Source organism: Balaenoptera ricei, chromosome 4 (assembly GCF_028023285.1).
Source record: "Balaenoptera ricei isolate mBalRic1 chromosome 4, mBalRic1.hap2, whole genome shotgun sequence".
Lineage (NCBI taxonomy): Eukaryota > Metazoa > Chordata > Mammalia > Artiodactyla > Balaenopteridae > Balaenoptera > Balaenoptera ricei.
In genome coordinates, this window is record NC_082642.1 from 62,681,621 (window position 1) to 62,707,685 (window position 26,065).

General features: G+C 35.5%; 2 protein-coding genes across 2 annotated transcripts in view; both read right to left on the minus strand.

Moving 5' to 3' along the window:
- The window catches only part of SERPINI2 (serpin family I member 2), a 36,165-nt gene extending 13,452 nt beyond the window's left edge, over positions 1–22,713 (minus strand). The window contains exons 1-5 of the mRNA XM_059921980.1: positions 22,690–22,713; positions 15,930–16,182; positions 10,849–11,079; positions 8,844–9,038; positions 8,572–8,764 (exon numbers count right to left, since the gene is read on the minus strand). Coding sequence (XP_059777963.1) covers positions 8,572–8,764; positions 8,844–9,038; positions 10,849–11,079; positions 15,930–16,182; positions 22,690–22,713 — 896 coding nt within the window. The remainder of the gene's footprint in view (positions 1–8,571; positions 8,765–8,843; positions 9,039–10,848; positions 11,080–15,929; positions 16,183–22,689) is intronic.
- Positions 22,714–24,402: 1,689 nt separating this feature from the next.
- The window catches only part of WDR49 (WD repeat domain 49), a 149,305-nt gene continuing 147,642 nt past the window's right edge, over positions 24,403–26,065 (minus strand). The window contains 1 exon segment of the mRNA XM_059919965.1: positions 24,403–24,533. Coding sequence (XP_059775948.1) covers positions 24,403–24,533 — 131 coding nt within the window.

A 26,065-nucleotide genomic window follows, 5' to 3' on the forward strand; every position in this document is an offset into this window, starting at 1 on the left:
ACTTATCTATTCTCACACCCAGCCTCATTTTCCCTGAGGTCACTTTCTCTCAACCACACGCAGTTCACATTCACGCACTTAGATACCCAAAGCTGGACAAGCCGGGGATGGATTTCTAGCCCAGCAAGAATATGATGTGCTATGGAAGCTGTTATCTCTTTCCGAAAGTCTCCGTGGAACTGCTGCGTCACATCTGTCACCTGGCTGCTCATCCTATCCCTGCATTGACCATTTGCTCTGTGCTGTGCTCTGCCTCATGTTTGCCCCACATTACACAAGAGTTTTCCGACTCCTGCAATTTTGACTCTGCCATTTGCTAGCTGTGTGACCACAGGCAAGGTACTTACCTGTCTGCACCTCAACTGTAACCTGAATATAAAATAGATCTCTATCAAATTACGGTGGTGATTAACTGAGATAATGGCAAAGAGCGGAAGCATCCAGGATAGTGCTGGCACATTAATGGATTGTCAAGACATTTTAAAGTTGAATGAGAATAATAATAAAAATAATAATGAGATGATCCTGAGTACTAAAAACATAACAAACATTTTCTCATTATACTCCTTGCAGCAACCCAAAGAGACATGTATTATTAGTCTCCCATTTAACAATAAGAGAAAAATCTTAGGCAAGATGATCAAAGTCACGCAGTAAGGAGATGGCAGAGCTCTTGGTCTTCAATATTATGTTCTATTTTCCATAATCTGGTTTCAACAGTTGATAAAAGATACTGTGAGATGTCACATCAGTGAGTATTTTTAAATATTCAGTATCTCAGAAGAACTATGGCTCTTGCTTAGTTATTACTATACTTTTGAATAAAAGTGTAGTATTTAACAAGTTCAAAGACCCAGACTGCCAAAAATTTAATGACAACTATGAAGCCTCTCCCAAAGGAAACACATATATGACCTTACACTCATAAACTTGCTAATAATGTCAAGAGCTTCAAGGACTCTGAATTTTACCCCAGAACTCTCCAGAAGTCCGTGGTGCCCAGTCAAGGACTGCTACAAAAGAAGAAGAAAATCAATGTCTTCTCATTTTCCTAGAAAGTCAAACTTAGAACCTCTGAACTATCTATTCCTTCTTAACTCATATCTCGTTAGTCACACACCCCAATAAATGTCTCACCCGCCTCTTACTTTCGCAGTGAGGCTGCTCCTTTAAGCACTAATTACTTAGTGCCCGATTTGTTGCAGTGGTTTCTGAACTTACCATTTGGGCTTCAGTCTTTCCCTCTTTAACACATCCTGAACATCACTATTATTCAGATTAAAGTAACAAATGCTCACTGAGCAGTTACTATTTTTTAGATGCACACATTGTGATGGTGTCATAGAAAGGAAATATGCATAGCTCCTGACCTCAAGAAGTTTATAGTCCAGTAGGGAAGATGAACAAATAATTTTAGTATAACTGCTATGCAGAAATAAACACAAGGTATTAGGAGAACTTTTCCTAGCAGGGAGAAGGGAAGGTGTTGTGGAATCTTGCATGGAGAGATCAGAAAATCTTTCTAAAACCCAAACTTGGTTTTAAGGACCAATAGAAGTTATCCAGAAGAAAATGGGAATGGTGGGGGGGGGGGGGTGGAGAATGGAGAGAGAGTTGAGACAAGTTATCCAGCATGAACAAAGGAACTATGACTACCAAATATATCTTTCTAAGACGCTGCCTTTATCATTCCACCATCCTACTTGGAAATTTACAATAACTCCCCATTGCATATGAGACTTTTCCCTCTTGATTCTTTTAAAGCCCAGTTCAAATCTTTCTTCTTCCATGAAGGCTTTGTTTACAATTCCAGTCTCTGGTGCTCCCTCTCCCTTCTCTCCTCTCTTTTTTCATGAACCTCTTAGTGCTTACTTGTTGTACTATTCTTTCAGTATTTACTGTATATTGTTAGTAAACTTCTTGTGCAAATCTTGCACCACTCTATCTAAGTGGCAACCATCTTATCAAATAGGAATCCTGTCTATCACTTTGCATCTGTTCCAGTCCCCTGTTCACAGTGGGGTCCCAATCAATCTCTGTTTTGAACTGGAAATAAATGTTCTAATAAGTAGTAAACTAATAAGATCATGAGGCTGTGAGCCAATGGAAATGAGAGCTAATCCTGTCTCCCAGCACTTAACTGAATGTCAATCAATTTACTTTTTGAGTGACATAGTTTCCTTATCTGTGGAATGCAAGTTATAACCAAGTCACACTATAGAACTACAGCATTTAGTATTAAAATGTAAATATTAAATGCAAAATTACAAAGTTAAAATGTTATATAGATGAAAGTTTCTTGTTTATTTACCTTATTTACATGTACTAAATGATCGATTTTGCCCATATATATAATCATAAAAATACAATCTCAAACCATTTCTTATACAGAGAAAGAAATCTGATACATAGTAAGAGTGTGTTAGACTCATCAACCTGAGGAAATCTGACTACTAAGATGTTTATAGGATTCCATATTAAATTTAGAAAAAGTAATGTGATGATTTTAGCTGGTATCCAACTGTAGGATAATGTCCAAAATTAAGTATCCAGTATGTTACAAATAGCAAACACTAGAAAGCACCCTAGTATTTTTAGACTATACTCTATCTTATTGGCCTTGATTCTAAACTAGTCATATATCAAAGAGGGGAAGGAGAAGTGTTTCTATACTGTTTCTAACAGTAACTATAATCTAGTCACTCACACCCTCTTTCCTACTGTTGCTTATATACAAGCATTTTTATGGTTAATTTTTCTTTTCTTGGCATTTACTGAACTTTGCCCCCAGAGAGGCTTTCATTTATTTATTTTTACAATGACAAAATTTTTCATAGTTGGTGTTATGGGTTGAACTGTGTCCCCCTCCCGCCCAAATTCATATGTCAAAGCTCTAACCACCAGCAGTTTATAATGTGACCATATTTGGAAACAGGGTCATTGCAGATGTAATTAGTTAGGTTGAGGGTGTAAAAACTTTAATAAACAGAAATATCAGTTAAACAGAGTTGGGAGACCAGAAGTGGGAGCTTACATGCTCTGTGAGGGCAAGGATAACAGAGCTCAACTGGAAGAAGAAAGATTCCTCTTCCTTCCTGCAAGGACTCAGCCAATGAAAAGCCATAGACTCTTTGTTTACTATAGCCCTCCCAACTTCCTTTTCCCCTCTATAAAAGCGTTCTCCTTCCCTTGCCATTGGAGGACTTGCATGTGGCCCACAATGGTTACAGACCCCAAATTCTGTTGATTCTGAATAAACCCATGTTTGCTGGAGAAACATCTGACAGTCTATTTGATTCAGGTCAACAGGATCATACTGGAGTAGAGCCAGCCCTTGATCCAATGTGACTGGTGTCCTTATAAGAAAGGAGGATGTTGTGTGAAGAGAGATGGCCATGTGAGGCAAAGATTGGCGTAATGAAACTACAAGCAGAGGAATACCAAGGACCCTGTACAATTTTCCCTCTTCCATACTGAACACAGATTTTAAATGGGTATTTTTCTGTTATAAGGAAGTTGTTCATTTTGAGGAAAATGTATTTCAAGGCTTTCAATCCATGATCTGAGTGCTCAGGAAACTTAATTCAATAAATGTGTCCTGGTGGATTAAAATTATTCATAAACTTAGCAGATAAGCAAATCATTCCTTTAAGAAATCAGAAAACTCATCCTTTTAGTAAAAACTGAATACATTTTAAATGTAATGTTGTATTAATGTGATTGAATAATTGATAACAAAATTTTCAGTCTCGTGAATTTTAAAAATGTCATTTTTATTTCTCTAGAGCGAAGTTTCCAAGGAAATGACTCGATGTCCTACCTTTCACTGCATGTATGGGAGGGAGGAATGGCCTCATCAGCATCCTCACAGGGAATGAATTCAAGAGTGACTAGAAAAGTGAATTCTGGTTTTTGAGATACTTAAAATTAGATAAAGGGAAATAACATAGAATCTCTTTCTTTGATTATATTTATGTAATTTAACTCAACAATATTCATTCAGCACACACTATGTACCATGAAATGTGCTAGGGACTAAGGAAACCAAAATGAAGGAGTCATAAGCCTCTCTCCTAGAGCTCACATCTTAATAAGATAGACAAGAGTGTGGGCAAGAAATGAAAATGCAATGTAATATGTGCTATAGTGTAAATTAGAATAAAGTGTTCTAGAAATAAAGATAAGGAATGGTTGATTCTAACTGAGTATGTTGGGGAAACCTACACGAAATTCATTTTAAGGGGATCTTGAAGGATGATGAGAAAGTAGTGGTTAGACACCATGGAGAAGCGCATGACTAAGGGGATAGGAGGGAGGAAGGTTGAGAAGTCAAAGGAATCTTTCTGGTTTGGTACTGGCTGAGCAGTGATGTTTCTAACAAAGAAAAAATACCATCACTTATTTAGCATCTTCTATTGATACTTGCCAGGCTTTGTGCTATGAATAGAAGTATGCAATGAGGTACTGTAACTGAAGGTACCACCACATTAAAAAAAACTTTGGTGTCTGCCAAGGCGGGGTGCGGGTTGGATGGATTGGGAGATTGGGATTGACGATTGGGATTGACATATGTACACTACTATGCATGAAGTAGTTGGCTGGTGAGTGCCTACTGTATAGCACAGGGGGGAAAAAAGGTACAATCTGTTTGCAGGACATATATTAAGTTAACCTGAAAAATGCATTCAAATATAAATTAGGTGCAGATGAGTACTGTTTGATTCCACTTATTCGAGGTACCTAGAATAGTCAAATTCATAGAGTCAGAAAGTACACTGGTTGATGCCAGGGGGCGGGGGGACGGAGTGGGTGTGGCGGGGGGAGAGGAGGAATGGGAAGTTAGTGTTTAAAGGGGACAGAGTTTCAGTTTAGGAAGGTGAAAAATTTGGGAGATGGATGATGCTGAGAGTTGCACAACAATGTGAATGTACTTAGTGCCACTGAACTGTACAGTTACATATGGTTAAAATAGTATGTTTTATATTGTGACTTTTACCACAATGAAAAAACATTTAAAAATAAAATAAAATAAAATAAAATAGTAGTATTTTGAAATACAAATAGCTACAGTTACAGCAGCTAATAATAGTAATTAGCTACCAACTTTGTTTCTTTCTGTAGATTTGTTTCTTTACATAGCTGTAATCATTGTAAAAAATTTTTAATCCACTTTTTTTTCTATTAAAATATACCATAATTTTTTCTCATTATCACAGCCTCCATATCTATCATTGTTATTGGCTAGGTTACATTCTACCACACTTTTCTTAAAATTCGTTTACTGTTGAACTTTTACATTATTTCTGTATTTTTTCAAAATAAACAATGTTGTGATAAAAAAAAATATTTGGTGCCTGGAATTTGTTTGGAAAAGGTGGTACCACAGCCAACTGATGTTTCTGCTTCCATATAACTGAAGATTCAATTTCGCCTTTTTAGGCAAGTTCTTCATTTGTTTGGGAAAAGCAACACAGTGAGCTTTTTTCATGCAAATAGAACCCCTGGGATGGAGATGGAGAAGTTTGAGATGATGAGAGCAGAATCTGTTCTACCCCGCATGAAGACATTGTTTTCACTAAGGGTTGAAATCTACTGCTATAGATTCCTATTACGACTAGGAATCTGGCCTTAGAGGGGATGGAAGAAAATCTGTGTTACCTTCATTTTATGCTAGGAAAAGTTGAAGGACTCTGGATGCTGGGTAGGATGGAGATGGGAAAGACACCTCTTTTGGGTGAGTGGGCCCCGGCACCATGACAATGGCAGGCTAAGGATAATAATGGACAGGGGAAGACTCCCTGGTACAAGAAATGACCTACATTCCAGGAATACTCATCCCTGAAACCTGGTTTTAAACTTCTTTTCACCTTGTAAGCCCTTTTTATTATTAGATTTCAGTAAAGTTTGGTTAAACATTGAAGTTGCTCTTACTTGTAGTAGCTTGCCAAGGGCTACCTTAACAAATTACCACAAACTATATGGCTTAAATAACAGAAACGTATTGTCTCACAGTTCTGGAGTTTAGAAGTCCAAAATCAAGGTGTCTGCAGCATTGGTTCCCTCTGAGAGCTGTGAGGGAAAGATCTGTTCCAGGCCTCTCACCTTGGCTTGTAGATGGCCATCTTCTCCCTATGTCTCTTCACATCATCTTCCCTCCCTATGTATCTTTGTATCCAAATTCCTCCTTTTTATAAGGACTCCATCCATACTGGATTAGGGCCACTCTTAATGACTTCTCTTTAACTTGATTACCTCTACAAAGACTCTATCTCCAAATAAGGCCACATTCTGAGGTAGTGGGAGTTAGCATTCCAACATACGAATTTGGAGAGCTCATAACTCAACACATAACAGTTGTTCCTGGGCAAATTAAAAGCAAAGTCTGTGTCCACACTATGGGAGAAGTTGTATGAGAAGTGTGGCTACAGTTTGGAGTGGCTGATAACAAGGCCAAGCAGTTTGGAAAAGCTGTCCAGACTACAGTAGTCTAGGCAGATTTGTGGACTCTGAAACATTCCTGTTGGGATTCCTAAAATGATGGAGAAGGGAATTCTGAAAAAAGCCTGTATTTCCTATTGTCAATTCAGTTTGGAACTTACACATTATTATCTAGGCATTTGTTATCTAGACTAATGAAGATGGAGATACCTTAGTTATAGGTACCATTTTGTACAAATAAAACCACAACTCAGGACATTAAGTGACTCTCCTAAGACCCCACTGCTAGGACATAGCACAGACAGTTCTCAAACTCAGGGGTATTTTTGTGTGTGACCCCAAATATTAATCTTTCCAAAGGGAAAAGAGAGAGAGAAGTAAATTTGAAAGTAACCAGTTCCAAAAATTATTATTTCTATGATTAATAGGTAAACTATCCATCACATACACCATTATATCCCTGGTGTTTGGCACATAGTAGGAGCTAAAAGAAATACTCTTTGAAAGACTGAATAACATCCAAGTAGAGATTTACAGATGGTAGAGAACTGGAAGAGAGATTGGAAGGAGAGAGTCGATATTAGAGACATGAATAGTAAGGAACAAATGAAAGAGAGAGGAAGAGGAAATTTCTGAAAATGAAACTCTGGTAAATATTATCTGGGGACAGAAGGAAAACAGGTATAAGTCAGGGAGAGGAAAATTTCACAGAAAGAGAGAAAAATAAATAGAAGTAATTAATGCCATAGGGGTTAAAGAAAGAAGGGTTTTCAAGAAAAAGGCGATGGTTAAAAATACTTGGATCAAGAGCCCAGAGTTAGGGTGAGGGAATCATAGGATACCTCTTTCTCCAGGATACCAAGGAAGACAGAGGAAGAGAAGTTTAGCAAAAATGTACACAATTTTTGAGGTGAAGGGTAGAGAGGTGAGTCTGCATGATAATATGTTTTCTTTAAGGAACAGGTAGTTGAGACATACATTGAGAGTAAGAGAATCAACATGAAGCAGTGCCTGGAGAGCAGAGGTAAAATCTTGGTGGGGTGTTAGAAAAGAAAGTTCTCTGAAGAGAAAGACTACTAAGTTCCAGCCTCAGGGAGGCCAGAGTGACTGATTTGGAGAGTTTTGCTTAACAAAATCAGTAGTTGGGAGCAGGAGTAGCTTGTTGAGGAGAGAACTACAGAAGGACAAAGACAAGGTGACAGATATATTTAAAACGTTTGGTGAGAGTACGATTGAAATAACTGACTGGATCCCGGCTAAGTGGGAAAATAAGGAAAAGTCAAGAGGGTGGAGAGGTGGAGGGTCAGGAAGGCCTTGATGAGTTTGAAGAAAAGTTTAGAAATGAAGGGACAGAAAATAATCTATTAGACATCTGTCTCTTTTTAGAAGTTCAGGTAGAGTGTGATTTATTTGGGCACCCCTTACTCTCTGAAGTTTCTCCTGTCTCCAGGAACCATGATATAAAAAAATTAGTGTTTATAATTATGGCTTCCTGAGATACACCTTTGTGATTTCCATTTTGTATTAACTATCTGAAATGACCCCAATATTTCATAATAACTATAAATGGAAAGTAACTTTTAAAATTGTGTAAAAATAAAAAAATTTTAAATATATATATAAATATATATACCCCAATAATAAAAAATGACCCTAGGATTCTATTTATATTTTAGTGACTCTTACAGCACCATCTGTCAAAGGTACTTTAACATATCTTTTAATTGTAGAGTATCGCAAGAGCCTTGGGGATTATATTTTCCTTAAACACAATAGAAGACAAAATATTTTAAATTCCAATCAGGAAAAAAAAGTTAGAGAAAGATAAGTTTGTATAATAAAAAGAATAATAATTCCTTTTAATCTCAGCATTCTGTTTTGAAGACTTACATTTCTTCATCTCTTTCAGAGACTATTGAGTACTTAAATTCCATCCTTCTCATGGCAAAGCAATGCTGGCAATGTTCAGACCTGCCTTTGTAACCATAAAGTAGAGTAACAACTCCAAACGGGTTTTTTTCTTTTTATGTTTGTCAATAGCCTTTTCAAGCATTGGTTATCTTTCAGCCGGCTATTCAAGTCCCTCTATAAGTGAAAACATAAGAACAAGAATGATAAAATGACATTACCTACCTAGGGAGACTTATTTCCACTTCCTCTTCTTGCATCTCAGAGAACCACTGCAGGATTTGATGAGCAGTAATTAGCTTTTCCATTTCTTCTATGCTCACATCTTCTGCAGGAAGTATGATAATTAAACTAAACTCATCACCTTTGTAAGGTAATTCTAAAACCTGGTAGTTCATGGAGGACTCAGAAAAATAACCTGGAACAGAGAAAATAAAATATTAATATACTTGGCAATTCCCAAAATAGTGCTTTAGAGTGTGATTTTTTCGTATTACCGTATTTTGTTCTCAGAAGAGTCTTCATCATTGGAATTTTAACTGCTGCACCATATTTCTGAGTGAAATTCATCAGCCTTGTGTCTTCTTTTCTAAATTTCTGTTTCCAATCCCCCTTGAAATAAATAGCGTTCACCAAAACAAGCCGAGTCAGAGGGCCAAATTCTTCCCCTGAAAATATGTTTTTAATTTTTCCTGTGAAAGGAATAGAGGAAGAGGTGGGAAGAAATATGCAATAGTTATTCAAAGGAACTGCTTTAAATAGAATTAAAACAAAAATTTATTTTGCTAATCAATTAAAAACAGGGTGCTTTATCATTTAAACTTGGCAATTTTGAGAACAAAGGGGAGCTTTGTTAGATATTTCACTTAGAAACAGGTACAAACAGGATTCCACTAGGAAACAGGAGGTACAGGATTGTCTTAGGCAAATTTGGACAGGCCTAGTAATGGCCTCTCTTTAGTGAGATTGTTTGTGTAAATTGTTTCTCAGACAGAAAGAACAAAAACTAAGTATCTCTTCCTCATATTTGTTGGTAATTTTTAAACTTTATTTCAAGGTTCTTCAGCAGGTCAATCAGAATTAATATGTTAATGGTTCACTCAAATTCTCCACTCTTGCAGCTGCAGCCACTGACCATTGGGAGAAGACAAGAATAGAGTGGCTAGTATGATATTCCTCTTCTAACAAACCAGTCTCCTGGACTTCCCTGGTGGTGCAGTGGTTAAGAATCTGCCTGACAATGCAGGGGACACGGGTTTGAGCCCTGGTCCGGGAAGATGCCACATGCTGCGGAGCAACGAAGCCCGTGCACCACAACTACTGAGCCTGCGCTCTAGAGCCCGCCAGCCACAACTACTGAGCCCGCGTGCCATGACTACTGAAGCCTGAGCGCCTAGAGCCGGTTCCCCCACAATACGAGAAGCCACCACAGTGAGAAGTCCGCGCACCGCAAGGAAGAGTAGCCCCCGCTCGCCGCAACTAGGGAAAGCCTGCGCATAGCAACGAAGACCCAACGCGGCCAAAAATTAATTAATTAATTAATTTAAAAATAAATAAATAAATAAATAAAAATTAAAAACCAGTCTCCTATTTCTATGTCCAATGAGTATTTCCAAGCTGTGAGTCAATAGCATGATCAGGTGCCATGGAGCTGTCTAGGGATGTGTATCATTGTGTATCCCAATAATAGGACTTTCCTATGAACACTGCTCCCTGCACCCTTCTCATATTTTCAACTTATGCCTCCCCATAGGAGGCTCCCCATGAAAAGTACAGTGGCGTCTTACACATCACAGTTTTTTGTAACAGAACGAATGAAGAAACAAGCTACTATTAATTGAGGACCTGATATATGCTGTTCATTTCACGTACATTTTTTTTAACCTTCCAATAATCCTGAAATGTTTTAATAGTATCCTCATTTTAAATGGAGCATAGTTTAGAACTTGTCAGAATTTGAACTCAGATCTGTATGAGTTTAATCTTGTGTTCAACTGTGTCACTCAGTAGCGCCTTTGGAATTTTTGCCAGCTTACACTTAAAGTTTAGATTACAACTTTATGACAGAACTATCAATATTTATTATGAAACATTAACACATTCAACTAACATGAGTTAATCATTTACAATATATGTGGGAAAGAAGGCATCTGACATGGACAGATCTAAGTTTTACCTGGCCAAAGATATTATTCCTGCTGCCATACTTAAAAATCCTATACTTAAACAAAAATTATTATTAAAATTCTTCCATCAAGAATTCTACAAATAGGTATCTCTCTCAAACAAAAAATAATAATCTGTATACCTTTCAAAGCAGCTTACAATTTTTCTCTGTTTTACAATTTAGTATTAATTTGAATAACAGGAAAGCAAAATAGGAGATTTGATCCCTCTGAACCATAATTTAATAGGAAAATATTCAACCATTCTTTACTTTAGGATATTAAAAACCATGAATACAATGGCAAATAATGACTTTATGAAAATGGGAAACTTTACCATCTGTTTTGCTTTCTACCCAGGTACTTATTGTCTCTGCACAAGCCTTTGCATTCTGAAAATCCACCAGTTTTATGGCACTCTGAAAAAATTCCTTGTTGCCATGGAGATACTGTTCTTTCACAGTGAATCCTTCTTGAAGGTAGAGGGCATTGGCAAGATTAAATGTAAATTCTTGTTTTTTCTCCGAGATGGCAGAGAAAAATGACTTCAGCACAGAAAATTCTTCTCCTAAAAAATAATTATAATGTATACTGACATATTGAACAACATAAAAACAACAGCTTCTCAGCTTTGCTTCTAAGCGCTCTGATTCATATCACCATTTTTGGCACCCTTAGGTATAACTAATGATCCTTTCTAAGTTAGTATAAATATTTTAAGCATTTATCTCCTGTGGAATATGCATTTTGTAGAGAAATCAGCTCTCATATAGGAAAAAAAAATGTCCAGGTAAATTTGAAGTTTGTCAAAAACAAGAATATGCATTTAAACATGCTGAAGGAAACTCCCTCTTTATAATCAAATTTAGCTCATTCTTAGTTGTTGGAAAGGTATCTTTAGAATCTCATTCTTTGCATAACATGCAATATTTATGAAAGAGGAATACTAATGAATGCTGATGGCAGCTAAGACAGTGATGAGCAATCCTTTTCACTACTACTTTTATTTCAGCTTAAGAAAGAATTGCTCTCTTATGAGCAACTGTGCCTGTCCAAGTTTTGAAATTTATGAGGTACCCCTATAATTATCTCTGGAGATGCGTAAGAATCAAAATTACCTATTTTTTCAGGTTCACGAATCTATATACTTTGGCTGTCTTTGTGAACAATAAAAATCTTTAACCATTCCAACTATAACCACTAGCCAAATGAGTCTGTCAGAGTCAGCTACGAATCACTGTTGGCCCATTGCTTATTTATCACTGGGTCATTCTGATCACCATGTTTTCAGGAAGCTGTATGTGCCGTGAGAGAATTCAGCTCTGATCATTACTCAGTGGCTTCCTATTTATTACCAGAGGGCACCAATATTTTTCATTCCCTTCTGGCTTAATTCTGGAACTCAATTGTTGAATCTGGGAACTGTATTTCAAATCCAAGGTTCCTTCAGAGCCTTTGTTTATTTTGAGTTAAATACTGAAAATACCACTTTCATAACTTAAAAGTTGATTGCATGCAATTAACCTCTATTGAAGAAAACACAAATGGTTCATCATTGGGAGATGTCCACTGAATAAAGAGGGAAAAGAAAAGACTGAGAGGAACTTGCTATGAGGTGTCTATTGGAAATAAGGTGTGTAAGTGTGTGTGTAAACCTTTTATCAGAGAGCTAGCAGCCCATAAGGCATCTTTGTGCAAATAAGAACTCACGCCCTCACTGAGTGGTGGTGGTAGGCTGCATGCCCATATCTTGTCCAGCTGAATGGACACTACATTTCAGTCCCCACTTGTCTCCTTGTCCTGGTGCTCTTGTGCAGATACAACCTACATAACCATAGAGCAGGCTTGGAAGGTATATGGCATCATATTTCAAACTCCATGATTCTCCATTTGTGGGGATATAGACACAGACAGAAACAATTTTAGATACAAAAACTTACTTCCATATGATTGGATATGAAGAATATCAATAATTCTTTACAACCCTGGAATTCCTTACATAAGGAGGAATGTTAATCTATTTTACTTGTTTATACAATGATTTCAGATGCAATCATTTCTTGCTATTGGAAGCTGAGAGAATATCTCAACAGCTGAGAGCCTACAAAGAAGACTTTCTGAGGGAAGGCATAGAGCTTCTCCAAAAGAATTAAGTAAGGTCAGAAATAAAGTGGCAGAATTTGAAACCAATTTTCAGAAGTTTGTAATTTATGAACATCTTTAAAGGAATGGGGAAAAAAGGAGAGGGGGAGAAAAATATAGTTCCAACTCATTTGTCAGAGCAAATAAATTTATGTCATGTACTTAAGGTCTAAGACTGTTTGACAAACAGTCAGCTGCCCTTTGATAAATCAGTGGACTCAGAAGTCAATGAAAAAATATCACCAATAGCACAAGTGTGGAGAATATAAAGTTATTTGCCTTATACATTTGATTTAATTTACAGATTAATAGTTTCTTTTAGCACAGATCAAAAAGAATACATATCCATGGCTCCTAGTAAGCAATGAGAATAAGTTTATTTCATTTCCTAAAACAGAGCCATGGAAAACCTACCAGTCATGGAGTGAATGTGACTTTTGGTTTGGTTGTACCAGACCTCCAAAAAATGTTCTAAAATTTAGTACATGTTTACTTCTCCTGCTATTAAAAGCCCAAAGACCAACCGTGTGTACAATGTGAGAGATCCAAAGATGAAAACAAAGGCAGTCATAGAATTATAGATTATTTTAGCTGAAAGGTCCAGAGAAATCAACTAATCCAAACTCCTCTTTTTATAATGAGGAATCTAAAATCCAGAGAGATAAGATAACTTGAAAGGTGCCCAATCACAAGGTCATTTGTATGCTTAACTGAGACAGGAGTTCATGCTCTTCTCTTTCTATAACCCTCTTGGAATAAAGAAGCACCTTTAAGTTTGTCTTCGATTAATAAGCAGCATCATTAGAGGCAAAGCAAAATGGAGTATTATCAGATGCTCAGTAAACTGGAGAAGGTAAATTCTGAGCAGATGCTTTAGCAATGGGGAAAGAAGGATAAGTGAGGATACTGAGAGCTCCAGTGGGGGTAAGATGCTAGGAATTGTATGCCCATCTGAAGAATAAGCAGTTTAGATGTGAAACAGGTTGGTAGCCGGAAAAGTAAAATATAGCCTGACTGAACAGATAGCACCGTTTGACAATCAGAGGGAATTGAAGGCAGGGCCAGGACCAAGATGGGTCAATGAGACACTCATTTTGGCATAAAGTTTAAGGAGATGCCAACAAATTCAGTAATCAAGGTAAATAATATTTTACTGCAATATATTTTTAAATCAATATTAACACAAAGAAATCCATGATGAACAAAATATAAAAATTTTAAATAAATAAAGACAGGCTCATTGTTACTGATTTTTCTTTTTTGTCTTGGGTTCCAATATGGCTCTGCTAGGCACTACCTTCTGATCTGTCACACCCTTTGTTCTACCCTTAACACCATTTTGCTTTTCTTTCTTTTCATCTTCCTGCACTTTTTCTCTCTGTTCCCCTCCTTAACTCTGTGTCTTCTTTTCCTTTATTTCTTAATTTTCCCTTCTTTTTTTTATTTTCCAGAGTTTAATATTTATATTTTCTCCCTTTTTGGCTGGTCTTCTTTTCTTTTTGTACTTATCCTCCATCTGTGCCTCTTTCTCCCTCCCTTAATGAAGTATAATAGAAAGCAAGTTTCATAGATTTTGTTACGTGTGTTAAAAGGTTAATGTTTAGTTGTCCATATATACTCTTTCAAAGAAAATACTAAAATGTTCATTATTGCTCTTGTGACCTCTAACCCTCAGTGAATCATTTTTAGAATTAGTTCTGGGCAAGTGACTCAACCTTTCTCTGACCCGGTATCCTCATCCGTATAGCAGGGTTATGTCTGCCTCACAGAGTAATTGTGAGGATTAAATGAGATAAGCACAGAAAACAGTGACTGGTACACTATATATATATATATATATATATATATATGTGTGTGTGATAATCTCATCATTATTATTGCTATGATTATTATTATATTCACAATCCAGAGTTGTTAAGACTCCCATGTTCCTCTATAAGATGGATTCATTTAAAGTAATTTAAATTTCGGAGGCTCTAATTTTGCTAGTTTATCGTGGAATCAACTTTACATACCTTCATAAATGTTCTATTACTTTCCAAAGCAGTATCATGTGATATAAATGTTTCTGGGACTGTGTAGTGGGATTTGCTGAAATTAATACAGACAATGAAGACTAGATCTGCAACACAGTGGCTTCGTTTTACATTATCCACAAAGGAAAACTCTTGCAATTAACTTCACTATCACCAACTTCTTTTCTACATAAAATTGCCCTTATTTAAAATGAAGCAAATAAAACCTTGTAAATAGTTTATTCAGAAAAACAATTTCCTAAAAATAACTACTCTGTGATAAGGCAAACATACTGAAACTGGTCATAGTTACAGTGACTAAATGTCCAAATCAAAAATCTGGAAGTCAGCTCTGATGTTTAGGACACAGTATCTGACAGTGATATAAACATTTTAAACTAAAATGGAAATTGGAAGCACAGGATAGCCAGGGAGATGGACAACTACCCCCCTGAAATGGGATACCAGCACTAAAGCATCGACACAGTATCCCAGATAGGCCTTTGGGACGCTAGAAAACAACTACTCACATGCAATGGGTTATATAAATGCTTCTTTTTTTTAATTTTCTTTAAAAACTATTAAATAAGCTTTTAAAATGTATAAATGAATGCTTTTTCTTAGTCGCATTTAAGTGAAAAGGTTAAATTCTAATTAAAAACTAATTTTTAAAAGCTTACACAATAATAAGAGATGCACACAAAGATTTCTGGGTGAGGGTACTCACTGAAGCATTTTTATAAGAGAAGTGCTGGATATTACCTAATGAAGAAGGGTTAGGTGAGTATGCAATAATGTTTTCATCAGAGGCAAGAAGACACAGCAATTAAAAACTACATTCTGAAGCAGTTGCATGATACAAAGAAATGATCAGAACACAGTAAGTGCTAGTAGAAGAATATGTGTATACATATATACGGGTGTATATCTACACATACACATACACACGTGCACACACAACATAATCTCACTTAAAACTGGCTAAAACAGGCTAGAATAAAATATACAGACATAGTCACAATTTTTATGTGTATAGAATTAATTTTTTAATAAATTATTTTGGTAATATTTTCATTAAGAAACAATTATAATTATTTACATTGACAATTATTTGCATTTAAAATTCACCATTTTATAATTTCATACTTTTCATAACGTTTTATATTTATTAAAGTTCTATGACCCTGAGCTTCTCTGATAGTTTAAAAATAAATTTGGTCAGATCTTATCCAGTATAAATAATCATATGTAAGAATCTCACCAGTTGAGGTTTCTTGAAATTTTAAACTTTGTCTTATCTGCTGTTCTGTTATTCCTTTTGCTCCCAGTTGTACCATTCCAAGGGCCAGAGTTGTTCCAAAAGGGGAAATTATGATGTTGTTCTTATGAGATAAACAAACAGCTTGATAAAGATCCACTGCAAATTCGGTATTTCTTTGAGCCAAGGGGCTTGAGGCTTGACTTCCAGAAAAAGTCAATAGGAGACTCCACAACAAAATCTTATCCATTTTGACCTCTGTGCATTGGTTAATTCAAAATTTGTTAGTTTTCAAAATAATCAGAGTTTACCATAGTAAGCTCAATAGAAAGATTTCTATTAGAACTTTCTGTCTTATTAGAACAAACTACCACAAGAAGATTCTAATGTCAATTTCCAGACTAAGCATCTTCTATTAGGAGAAATAGGCCATGTGCTAATAGCATTTTTAATATGCATTCAAGAAGCAGTACAGATGTACTGCAGTTTTTTTTTAATTAAAGGAGAAATTATAATGCTGGAATATTATCAATAGCAATACTATCTCTGAATAGCTATGTGATAGTTTTTTGCATCTTTTCCATGGTTTTAGATGGGATACTTGCAACTCTGATATCAAGGGAAATTTCTGTTCAGACTACTCTAAAATAGTTTAAAGAACAAAAGGAGAAATGGAATAAAAACCGGACACACTCCAGTGTGGTTTTGAACCTATAATATTAGGAAATTCAAGTATTCTAAATCAGTTGAGTAATCTGGCTAACGTCTTACAGCAACAAGTCTCACACTTTACGGAATGGTGAAATAACCTCCAAACCCACCTCGTACTTTTTCAAACAGTGGTTTTAAAAACTCAGAAAAAAATTATAAAGAAACAAAATTACAATCAAATATAAATGGTACAATAACAAGAAATGAAGAAAGCAATTTTTTAAAACTCAAAGAATAATTTGACAAATAAATTAACAAATATAAGAAAGCTGCGACTGAAAACTGTAACCGATTCACAACACTAATGACACCGTATTAAACTGCTCTCCACTAAAACTCCAGGAAATTCAACCATCTCATTACATCTGGAGCAGAATGAGTTTTACAATATTACTGCAGACTTAGTAGAATACTGACTCTGAAGTATTTTAAATTTTAAGTACTTTAAATGAATAAATTTTAAATAAAATTTCAAAGTATTTAAAATTTTAGTAACACTAGTTTTACCTTACAAATAATACATTTTAGTCACTTTCAATAACTCCTAGTTTAATAGGTTACTAGGAAGTAACACTTTATTGGCCGTAAATATGAAAACCTCCGGAATAATGTTTTGTTAGCCTTAAAGAAATGAAGAACTATATTTCTAGTGTGTTTTGCAGATTATTAGGAAGGCTTCCATGACCCCTAAATGGCTAAGAATCACTATTATACATAAAGATTACTAATAGTTGATTATTTTCCAAAACTAAGTTGTAGAGTCATTATCTAGATACTTCCATTTCTTTTCTAATATGTGTAGTTAAACTTAGATATACAATTTACAAAGAAAAAAATACTCAAAACACAATCCAAAGCAATTGTTAGAAAATAATGTGTTGATAAACTGCAAATATAAATATATGCTATCAAGCAAATGTCTTATTCAAGATTAAATTAGTACATAAGGTTGTGAGTGGTAGTGCAACAATAGTAAAAGTGTAAAAGATGTTTTACATGCAAAATAAATTTCTGAGTATCATTTTCTAATATATTCAATATCTCAGAAGATTTCTGACCAAAATATCAGTTTGTAGACACATAAGTAGTCAAAATGTTATCAAAAATTTTAAGTCATCAAGTGGCAATTCGTTTGGCCCATTTTTAAGTATTTGGTTTATATTAGAATAACAAGCAATATTATGAAGGATGTAATTTTTCCCTAGCAGTAGAATCTGGGAGTTGCCCTATCATTATTAACAGTCTTAATAATTAAAATGTATATTCTTTGAGCATCCATTTCTCCCAGGAAATTTATAGGCCCTTAATAAACTACAAGCTCATGCAAAAAAATCATTTTAAAAATTCACTTACCTCATTGGGTTTTGGATTGTGTCTCATCAGAAAACACAAAGTACTGGTGAACTAAGCAGCCTGATGAATAGTCTTATAAGAATTTGACCTTCAAATTTGTAGTGAAAATTTAGGGAAAATTTAATCTTTTAAGGAAAATAAAAGTAATGTGTTAATTTGATACATTTAAATAATACCTGCACCAAAGTGAATTGAAATGCCATTCCCTTACTCTGTTAAACACTCATGGTCAATGTTGTTGCATACATACTTTATTCAAACGCTATTAAATTTCAAGGTACTTACCCGAAATTGGCTTCTGATTACTCACTGTAATGTTACAGCTAAAATGTGTCTGCTGGGAAACACTGGTACGTGGAACACCTGATCAGTCAAGGCCAACTCTACTTATCTTGAACATTGCTCGATTAATTCCTCTAAAACCAAAGCAGGTGTTCACAACATTTGTACAGAAGGACTAACATGACCAGGTTAATGATCAATTATGAAATATGCAAGAACTGAGAGAGAAAACAATAGAATTTTTTTAAATCATTAAGTTTGAATTATTATTTCATCCATTATTCCACTTATTTTATAAGTAGAAACAGAATGTGGAAGAATGTGCCAGTGGTTGTAAATCTGCTAGTAATTAGTTCTTTTTGTTTTTTACGGAACTTCCACATCACATTACCAATGTATTCCATCATAAATATTTCAGAATGCCTATAAGAAAAAGAATAAAGTTAAATCAAGTCCAAACTGCAGAGACAAATTATTGCTGTGTTTATAGAGTTCTCAACAATTCATCAAATTATACAATAGTCAGAGGAGTTTCCTGGATATACAAGGCCCATTTGAATCCTTAGGAAACAGAGAGAATACTGAAGAAATATAGTCTTTATGTTGAGCAAAAACACCAGATTAAGATTATGGACTTACCAAATTATCAGGATAATATCAAGATATTATTAAATATGAATAATTTGATAATAAGCATTGGTGTTACTTTTATATGCTTTTAAAATTCTACATGATTTTCTCTACAAACAGGTTATTAATAAAAAATGGACGTATAATTGAATGGGTTTTGATCTCATTTTTCTAGTGCAAATCAATCACCTCAGGGACTTCCCTGGTGATGCAGTGGTTAAGAATCTGCCTGCCAATGCAGGGGACACGGGTTCGAGCCCCGGTCCGGGAAGATTCCACATGCTGCGGAGCAACTAAGCCTGTGCGTCACAACTACTGAGCCTGCGCTCTAGAGCCTGCAAGCCACAACTACTGAGCCCGCGTGCCACAACTACTGAAGCCTGCGTACCTAGAGCCCATGCTCCGCAACAAGAGAAGCCACTGTGATGAAAAGCCCAACACAGCCAAAAATAAATAAATTTTAAAAAATCACCTCAATGGCAATCAGATATTAAACACATTGTGTTATTCATCAGAGGCCTCTGAGAAGAGAAAGGGAAAATTTGGTCCAGTTTCAATTAAACAAATATTCACTATTGATCACTAAATGTAATATTATTTCTGATAAATTTATGAGAAAGGAATAAAATTAATGTAGATACCTTTTTAAAAAATTCATTAAAAAAAAACTTTTGCAAGGACCCTGTTAACCTCTTTCAATGTCCTAACAGGGCTATAGCTCAGGCCACAGAAGCCTGATGACAGTCATAGGCTGTCTCTTAATTTACTAAAATTCTTAATTTCCCATCTAGGCATCTCTAAATGTTTTCTAAATCTTGGGTTATATTCTAATATTACTTACTCTAGCATAAGCAAACTCTATTCCAGCTTCAACTTAACGCTGTTGGAGATAATTTTCCAAACACAGAATTATACAACACGAGAACATTATCATTCCTCTTGTTCTACTCGGCAATTCATAAATAAGTCTGAACGCCTAAGACTATCGTTCAATCAACGCTCTTCTACCCATGCAGTGACACCAGCAAATATCCATCACAAGTACCCTTGGCTACCAAATTATTATGTCTGTACATTACTCAGATGATAATGTGACTTACCCAGGGAAAGGCCATTACTTTTCCTTCCAATGACGGAGACAGACACTCTGTCTTAGTAAGATCACTTAATGAAGTTGTTCGGTAAGAACCTCATGTTATAGCAGTTCCAGCAGAATGTATACTTTCCTGTCTCTTGGGTAGTAAAAAGCAATGGCCATGAATTTCTCCTCCCTGGTTTAAGCTCTTTTAACTGACAATAAAGATACCATGATTGTCCATAAAATATTGCTGCAAACCTTTGAAATATTTTTACAAATCTGTTTTCTCTATAACTCTATTTGCTCCTAGATCATCAAGAAAAAAACATTCATTAGTGAGAGCCAAAGCATCCTGCTATAAATTTGAGCACCATCATTACTGCCACTGTAAAAAATACACTTGAATGTGTATAAAAATAATAGCAAGGGGTTGCAGCTTCAATCTCATTATCTTTCTTAGTGTTTTATAGTTTTTTTTTTAAGTAAAAATGTATTTAATTCCAAACTAAAAACATATAAGCAAGCGCTCTCATTTGTAAAGGACATAAAAGTTAATTCTTCCATCTGAGTATGGATTAATTTCAGGCATTCTTTCCTTTGTCAGTTTGCTCTATATATTTTGAGTGATAAGAGGAAAACGTTCTGTAAAGAGAACAGGCTAAATTATATTTAGTGTAAGTCTACACAGTACAAACAAAGTAGCCTATTGAAAATTAGGGCACATCCTATTTTGCCATTTTTCCACTGCAGAAAAAATGGCTCTTAAATAATTGAACCTAAATGTTAATTTCAGAAACAGCTTATAAAGTGTTCAGTTCTATTAACATTTGATAGGTGAGACCCTGCTACCTGCCTGGCACAATTAGATGCTGGAAGATATAAAAGAGTTAAGACATAATAACTAAATGTCTTTTTATTTTTTCCTTTTGTGAGTGTTTTTGTTCCACATTATTAGAAACAGTAACATTAAAAGAGACTTTCATACCCTTAAAAGTTCTATTCTCATTAAATATAGAGAACAGACAGCTCTATTAATGAGCTGAGACAGTTCCTCTTAATTCCTTCTACCAAACAGGCCCTGAAGTTAACTAAGGATGAATTAGGCTCACACACAGCATAGTGCCACGCACACATAGTAGGGCCACAGAGAGAAGTTCTGTCTACATGAACCAAGCTATTTCAGAACAATCACTTCAAACAGAGTCGTCTCCAGGGCTGAAACAATACAAAATAGGTCTAGTAAAAGAATTTCCAAATTATAACAGAAAAACTAGAGGGCTCATTCAATCTTTCCTTTAAAACCATTGCATTTTATGTGCCTTCACTCCAGAAAGCTGATGGCAGGAGAAGTGTATTCTGTTTATATGTGTATACCTGGTGTCTAAAGCAGTTCCTTGCATATGCCTTCAATAACTGGTGGGATAGATGGATGGATGGATGCAGAAAAGGGCCTTCACGAAGTATTTGGTAACCATATTACATCTCTTTAACATCTTAATATTCCTTTAAATTTCTGGAAATAAGGCTCAAATTTCACTCCACTGTACTGTCACCAATCTATGATTCATAGATCATATGCTCTAAGTTTGAAATGATGGATTGTCCAATCAAACCTGCCAACTAATCCAAGAATTCTCTGCAATATCCCTGTGAGAGTTATTCAGCCTCTGCTTTGACATCTCAAGGAACCCTTTGGACTAAGGCAAAATTTTTCATTTTTTAAAAATAATTTACTTTAAATACCTTAAAGTTACAGAAAAGTTGCTGATATAACACAAAGAACTCCCATCTCCGTCTCTCCTTCTCTCTGTTTCTTCAGTTGTTAACATTTCACCACATATGTGTGCTCTATCTATATACCTAATCCCTCTTTCCCTCCCTCTCTCTCTTTTTCCTTTCATATATATATATATATATATATATATATATATATTATATATATATATATATATAGTGTGTGTGTGTAAATATATGTGGTGTGTTTGTTGTATACATAAATATATATAAACATTATAATTAGTATTTTTTGAATCATTTGAGAGCAAGATGCAATCACAATTTTCAATCACTCCTAAACATTTCATTCTATCTATCTATCTAAAATCATGAGTTCACATTGATATCTATAATCCCAATTCCAAATCTCAGGGTTGTTTCTAGTGTTCTCCTTTTCAAATTTTATAAATACCTTCTATAACAGTGAGATACTCGGCTCTCATTATCCTCTATATATTTACTAATTTATTCATTTATTTACTCAATATTTATTTGTACAATATAACCAATCTCCCAACTATGCTGGTCATCTCCACTCACCCCTCTGCCTTCCCACCCACTAATTCCCTCTCCCATTGACCCCTCCCATACTCTTGGGTCCAGTAAGCTTCTTTCTGCTGGGTCTTCTCTCAGCTCCTCCTACTTCCTTTCCTAGCTGTACAGTGGGCCTACTGCCAGCAATTCTGTACCAAGATGAGAAGTGAAGATGGGAAGGAAAGGGAAAATAAGAAACCTTTTCAAGTTCAACAGAGATTAGGAAGAAATTCTAGAATCTGCCTTCTTAGCATTGTGCCCGTCAGTTCTACTCTCTTTCTTCACTGCAGCTTTGAAATATTTGAGGATAGTTTGTATCTCCCATGAATTCTCTTTCTTAAGCCAGACCTCCCCATTTCTTTATTTGTTCCTCTAGAATATGGTTTCCAGGAACATTACTGCTCTGACAACATTCTCCAACATTTGTTGAGATTGATTCTTCCAAATATCTTTCTCCTACATCTTTCCCATATGTGATTGTCATTCAATGAGAAGGAGAAGGAATATTCATAGAACTCACAACGTCTGACTCAGGATTCACTTAAATGTAGATGAAATAGGCAACTGTCTTCTGAAAACCCGTCTTCTGCCACCCTCTCTATCAAGCTAAAGCATTTGCTCCACCGATGCTGAAAATTCTACAGTTAGAGTTCATTCCACTGACTTTATACTAATAAGAAATGCATGAACAGAATAGTGAAAGGTGAAAACCATGGCCTTTGGAGTAAAACAAATCTAGGCTCCAATCCCTAGTCTGCCATCAATAATTGGGCACTCTCCTAATGTATCCAAATCTCAGATTTTAACCCCTTAAAATAGATATATCTTATACAATTATTGTGAGGTTTAAATATGATAAACTTTTGCAGTTACTGGACAGAGTAGACTGTAGAACCTTACATATTGTCAATTCCTTTACTTGTGTGTGTTACTGCAAAATTCTTAAAAAACAAATATTTTTAAAGGAGTCTTTAAAATACAAAAAAAAACACTAAAGTTATGTGAATGAATTGATTAATTATTCCTACAGGACACATTAGCTAATGTACCATAAGAATACTGGTTGCCTAGTAGATAATATTTATAAAGAAAAATGGATCAAAAAAGTGATGTGTTTCAGAGCCAAACAGTCCCGACTTGACCTTACACATAAAATGAGCCTTTTACACAGCCCCAGTCCCCTTTTTTTCCCCCAAGGCTATTCCCTCTTTGGTTGTGCCATGCCTCTCAATTTTAGAGTATAGTATAACAAAGTATAGAAGCAAAACATATGCAGTAATTTCTCAAGAAGTACATAGAAGGATAAATATGTCATTAAAAATTAATAGTAATAGCTGCTATTGACAAGGTGTAATTGCATTATCAGAATCATTTTTAAAAAATCTAGAAAGTGTATTTAAGTCTGAATGCTTTTCTAAGTCAAGTTTATATATTCACTGTGTCAGTACATATTTAATTTCAATGCAAATTGATTTTACAATGAAAACTGACCAAAAATATTTATCTATAGGAGCAACAAGAAGTGTGACTGGTTAGAACACTTTGTTCTGGAGTTGTACATTTTTTATATAAAAACACTTGAGAATAGATAATACCAATTGCTATTGCCCCCCTCTTTAGCCACATTTTTCTATTAAAATGTAGAGAAAGTGAAAGGTGATGGATAAAAGCAGCACTAAAACATTGTTTCAAAATGAAGCTTCCTGAAGTTCAAATATAAAGTAAAAGAAAGGAGCAATATTTTTTTTAACTTATTTATTTATTTTTGGCTGTCTTGGGTCTTCATTTCTGTGAGAGGGCTTTCTCTAGTTGCGGCAAGCGGGGGCCACTCTTCATCGCGGTGCGCGGGCCTCTCACTGTCGCGGCCTCTCTTGTTGCGGAGCACAGGCTCCAGACGCGCAGGCTCAGTAGTTGTGGCTCACGGGCCCAGTTGCTCCGCAGCATGTGGGATCTTCCCATACCAGGGCTCGAACCCGTGTCCCCTGCATTGGCAGGCAGATTCTCAACCACTGCGCCACCACGGAAGCCCGGAGCAATATTTTTGATTCCATTTTTTTTTTGCATTTTATATACATACTTTATGTGACCATGAAATATTTATTTTTCTTTCAATTAGAATGGCTTCTTATTCCTTTTTATCTTCAGATCACTACTTGTGTCTTGACATAATTGCCTGGTTCTTCATTCACGATCCAGAATTTCTTTGGGAAATAGGCTTTTCTCATCAAATACTGCTTTCAATGCTACAAAATGATGAAGAAAATGACATATAAACTATACTTGGCAAAAGATCCAATTAAATGAAATAGTGGGGAGAAATTTTCAAATTTCACTTCTTCTCAAAATGTGGATGTTCTTAAAACCAAGAGTGCTCTGGGAAAATTTCCTCTTAAGTTTCCGCTATTCCTTTTAGTTCAATTTAAATTTAAAAGTTAAATTTTAACAGAGTTTGTCCTATTAATGTATTTATAACAGGGTAGAGATCTACCATTTAACGGGAGAAGTCTAAAGAAGCTTGTGTTTTCCATTCTTGTTTTTTAATCTACTTAACAGCTATCAAGGACTCATAAAAAGCAAAGAACAAATTATTCTGTATTGAAATAAGACAATTAAAAGCATCAACACACAGTTTGACTGTCTGCATGACTAAACAAGTACGTCTGCAATCACATCCTTATAAGATAGTTTGACCTGCAGGGATCTGTGGCTTCAGAGGAAAAAGAGCCAAATTATCCCCATGAATGGTTATACGTGCATCAGTGAGAAGCGGGAGGAAACTGTGCCACGCATTCAAAAAAATAATTTTGGCCTTTTGCTAAATTTTGTCATTTCAACAAATGTTTATTGAAAATATATTACGTACTGTGCTCAGGCATAATGGGGCACAAATATGACTAAGTCACAGGCTTCCTCCTAACTGGCAGAAAGTGGGAGCAGTAGCCAAATAACCAAAATGTCATCTATAATATGACACCATTCTAAGAGAATATGAGCAATGTAAATTGTGGTTAAACATATAAAGAGCTTATAACAATACGCACAGATCAGAGAAAAGGCTTTAAGAATCAGATGCTATTTGAGATAGATCTTAAAGCCCAGAGAGGATTTTCATTGATAATGAGGACTATGGAGATGAGGAAGGGTTTGCAAGGGGGAAAGGAAATGTCAACCAGAAGGAACAAAGTAAATACAAGTATGGAGAAACAGAGCTACTCTTCAGGTTACTCTGAGTAATTCAGTACAATTTAACATAAAGGAGAGGAAAGTAGAATGAGATTGGAGCTGGATTGAGGGGCACTTTAAGTACCAAGCCAAGAATTATGAAACAAAGAAACTACATTAACATTGAATAACCTCACAGTATAGAGGCATCTTTATATATTTGGATTAAAAATAAAACTAAAAAACTCTCCACTTCTCTTACAAACATAACTATAAAAGTCAGTATCTTGCCCCCTTTGCTCTTGGATATTATACAAGAAAAACCAAGAAAATGAGGGGAAGTAACTCCGCGAACAAATTTCACGTTCAGCAAAACCCAAAGGTAGATGTAACCTGCAGCCTACAAAACATGAAGAAGGGTAGCCAAACAGCTGAGATTGGGCAGAAGTTACACAAGGTAAATCGATCCGCATGGAGAGTATAAGAAGGCCAGCAGCAGCTGCAGCATTTCAGAAAGTGCTGGTAAAGAGACGCTCACTAAAGATGAGGGGCTCACCCTGTGGTCCAAATGTGGTATCTTTCATTTATATCTATGGATGCTACACGGGGTGAA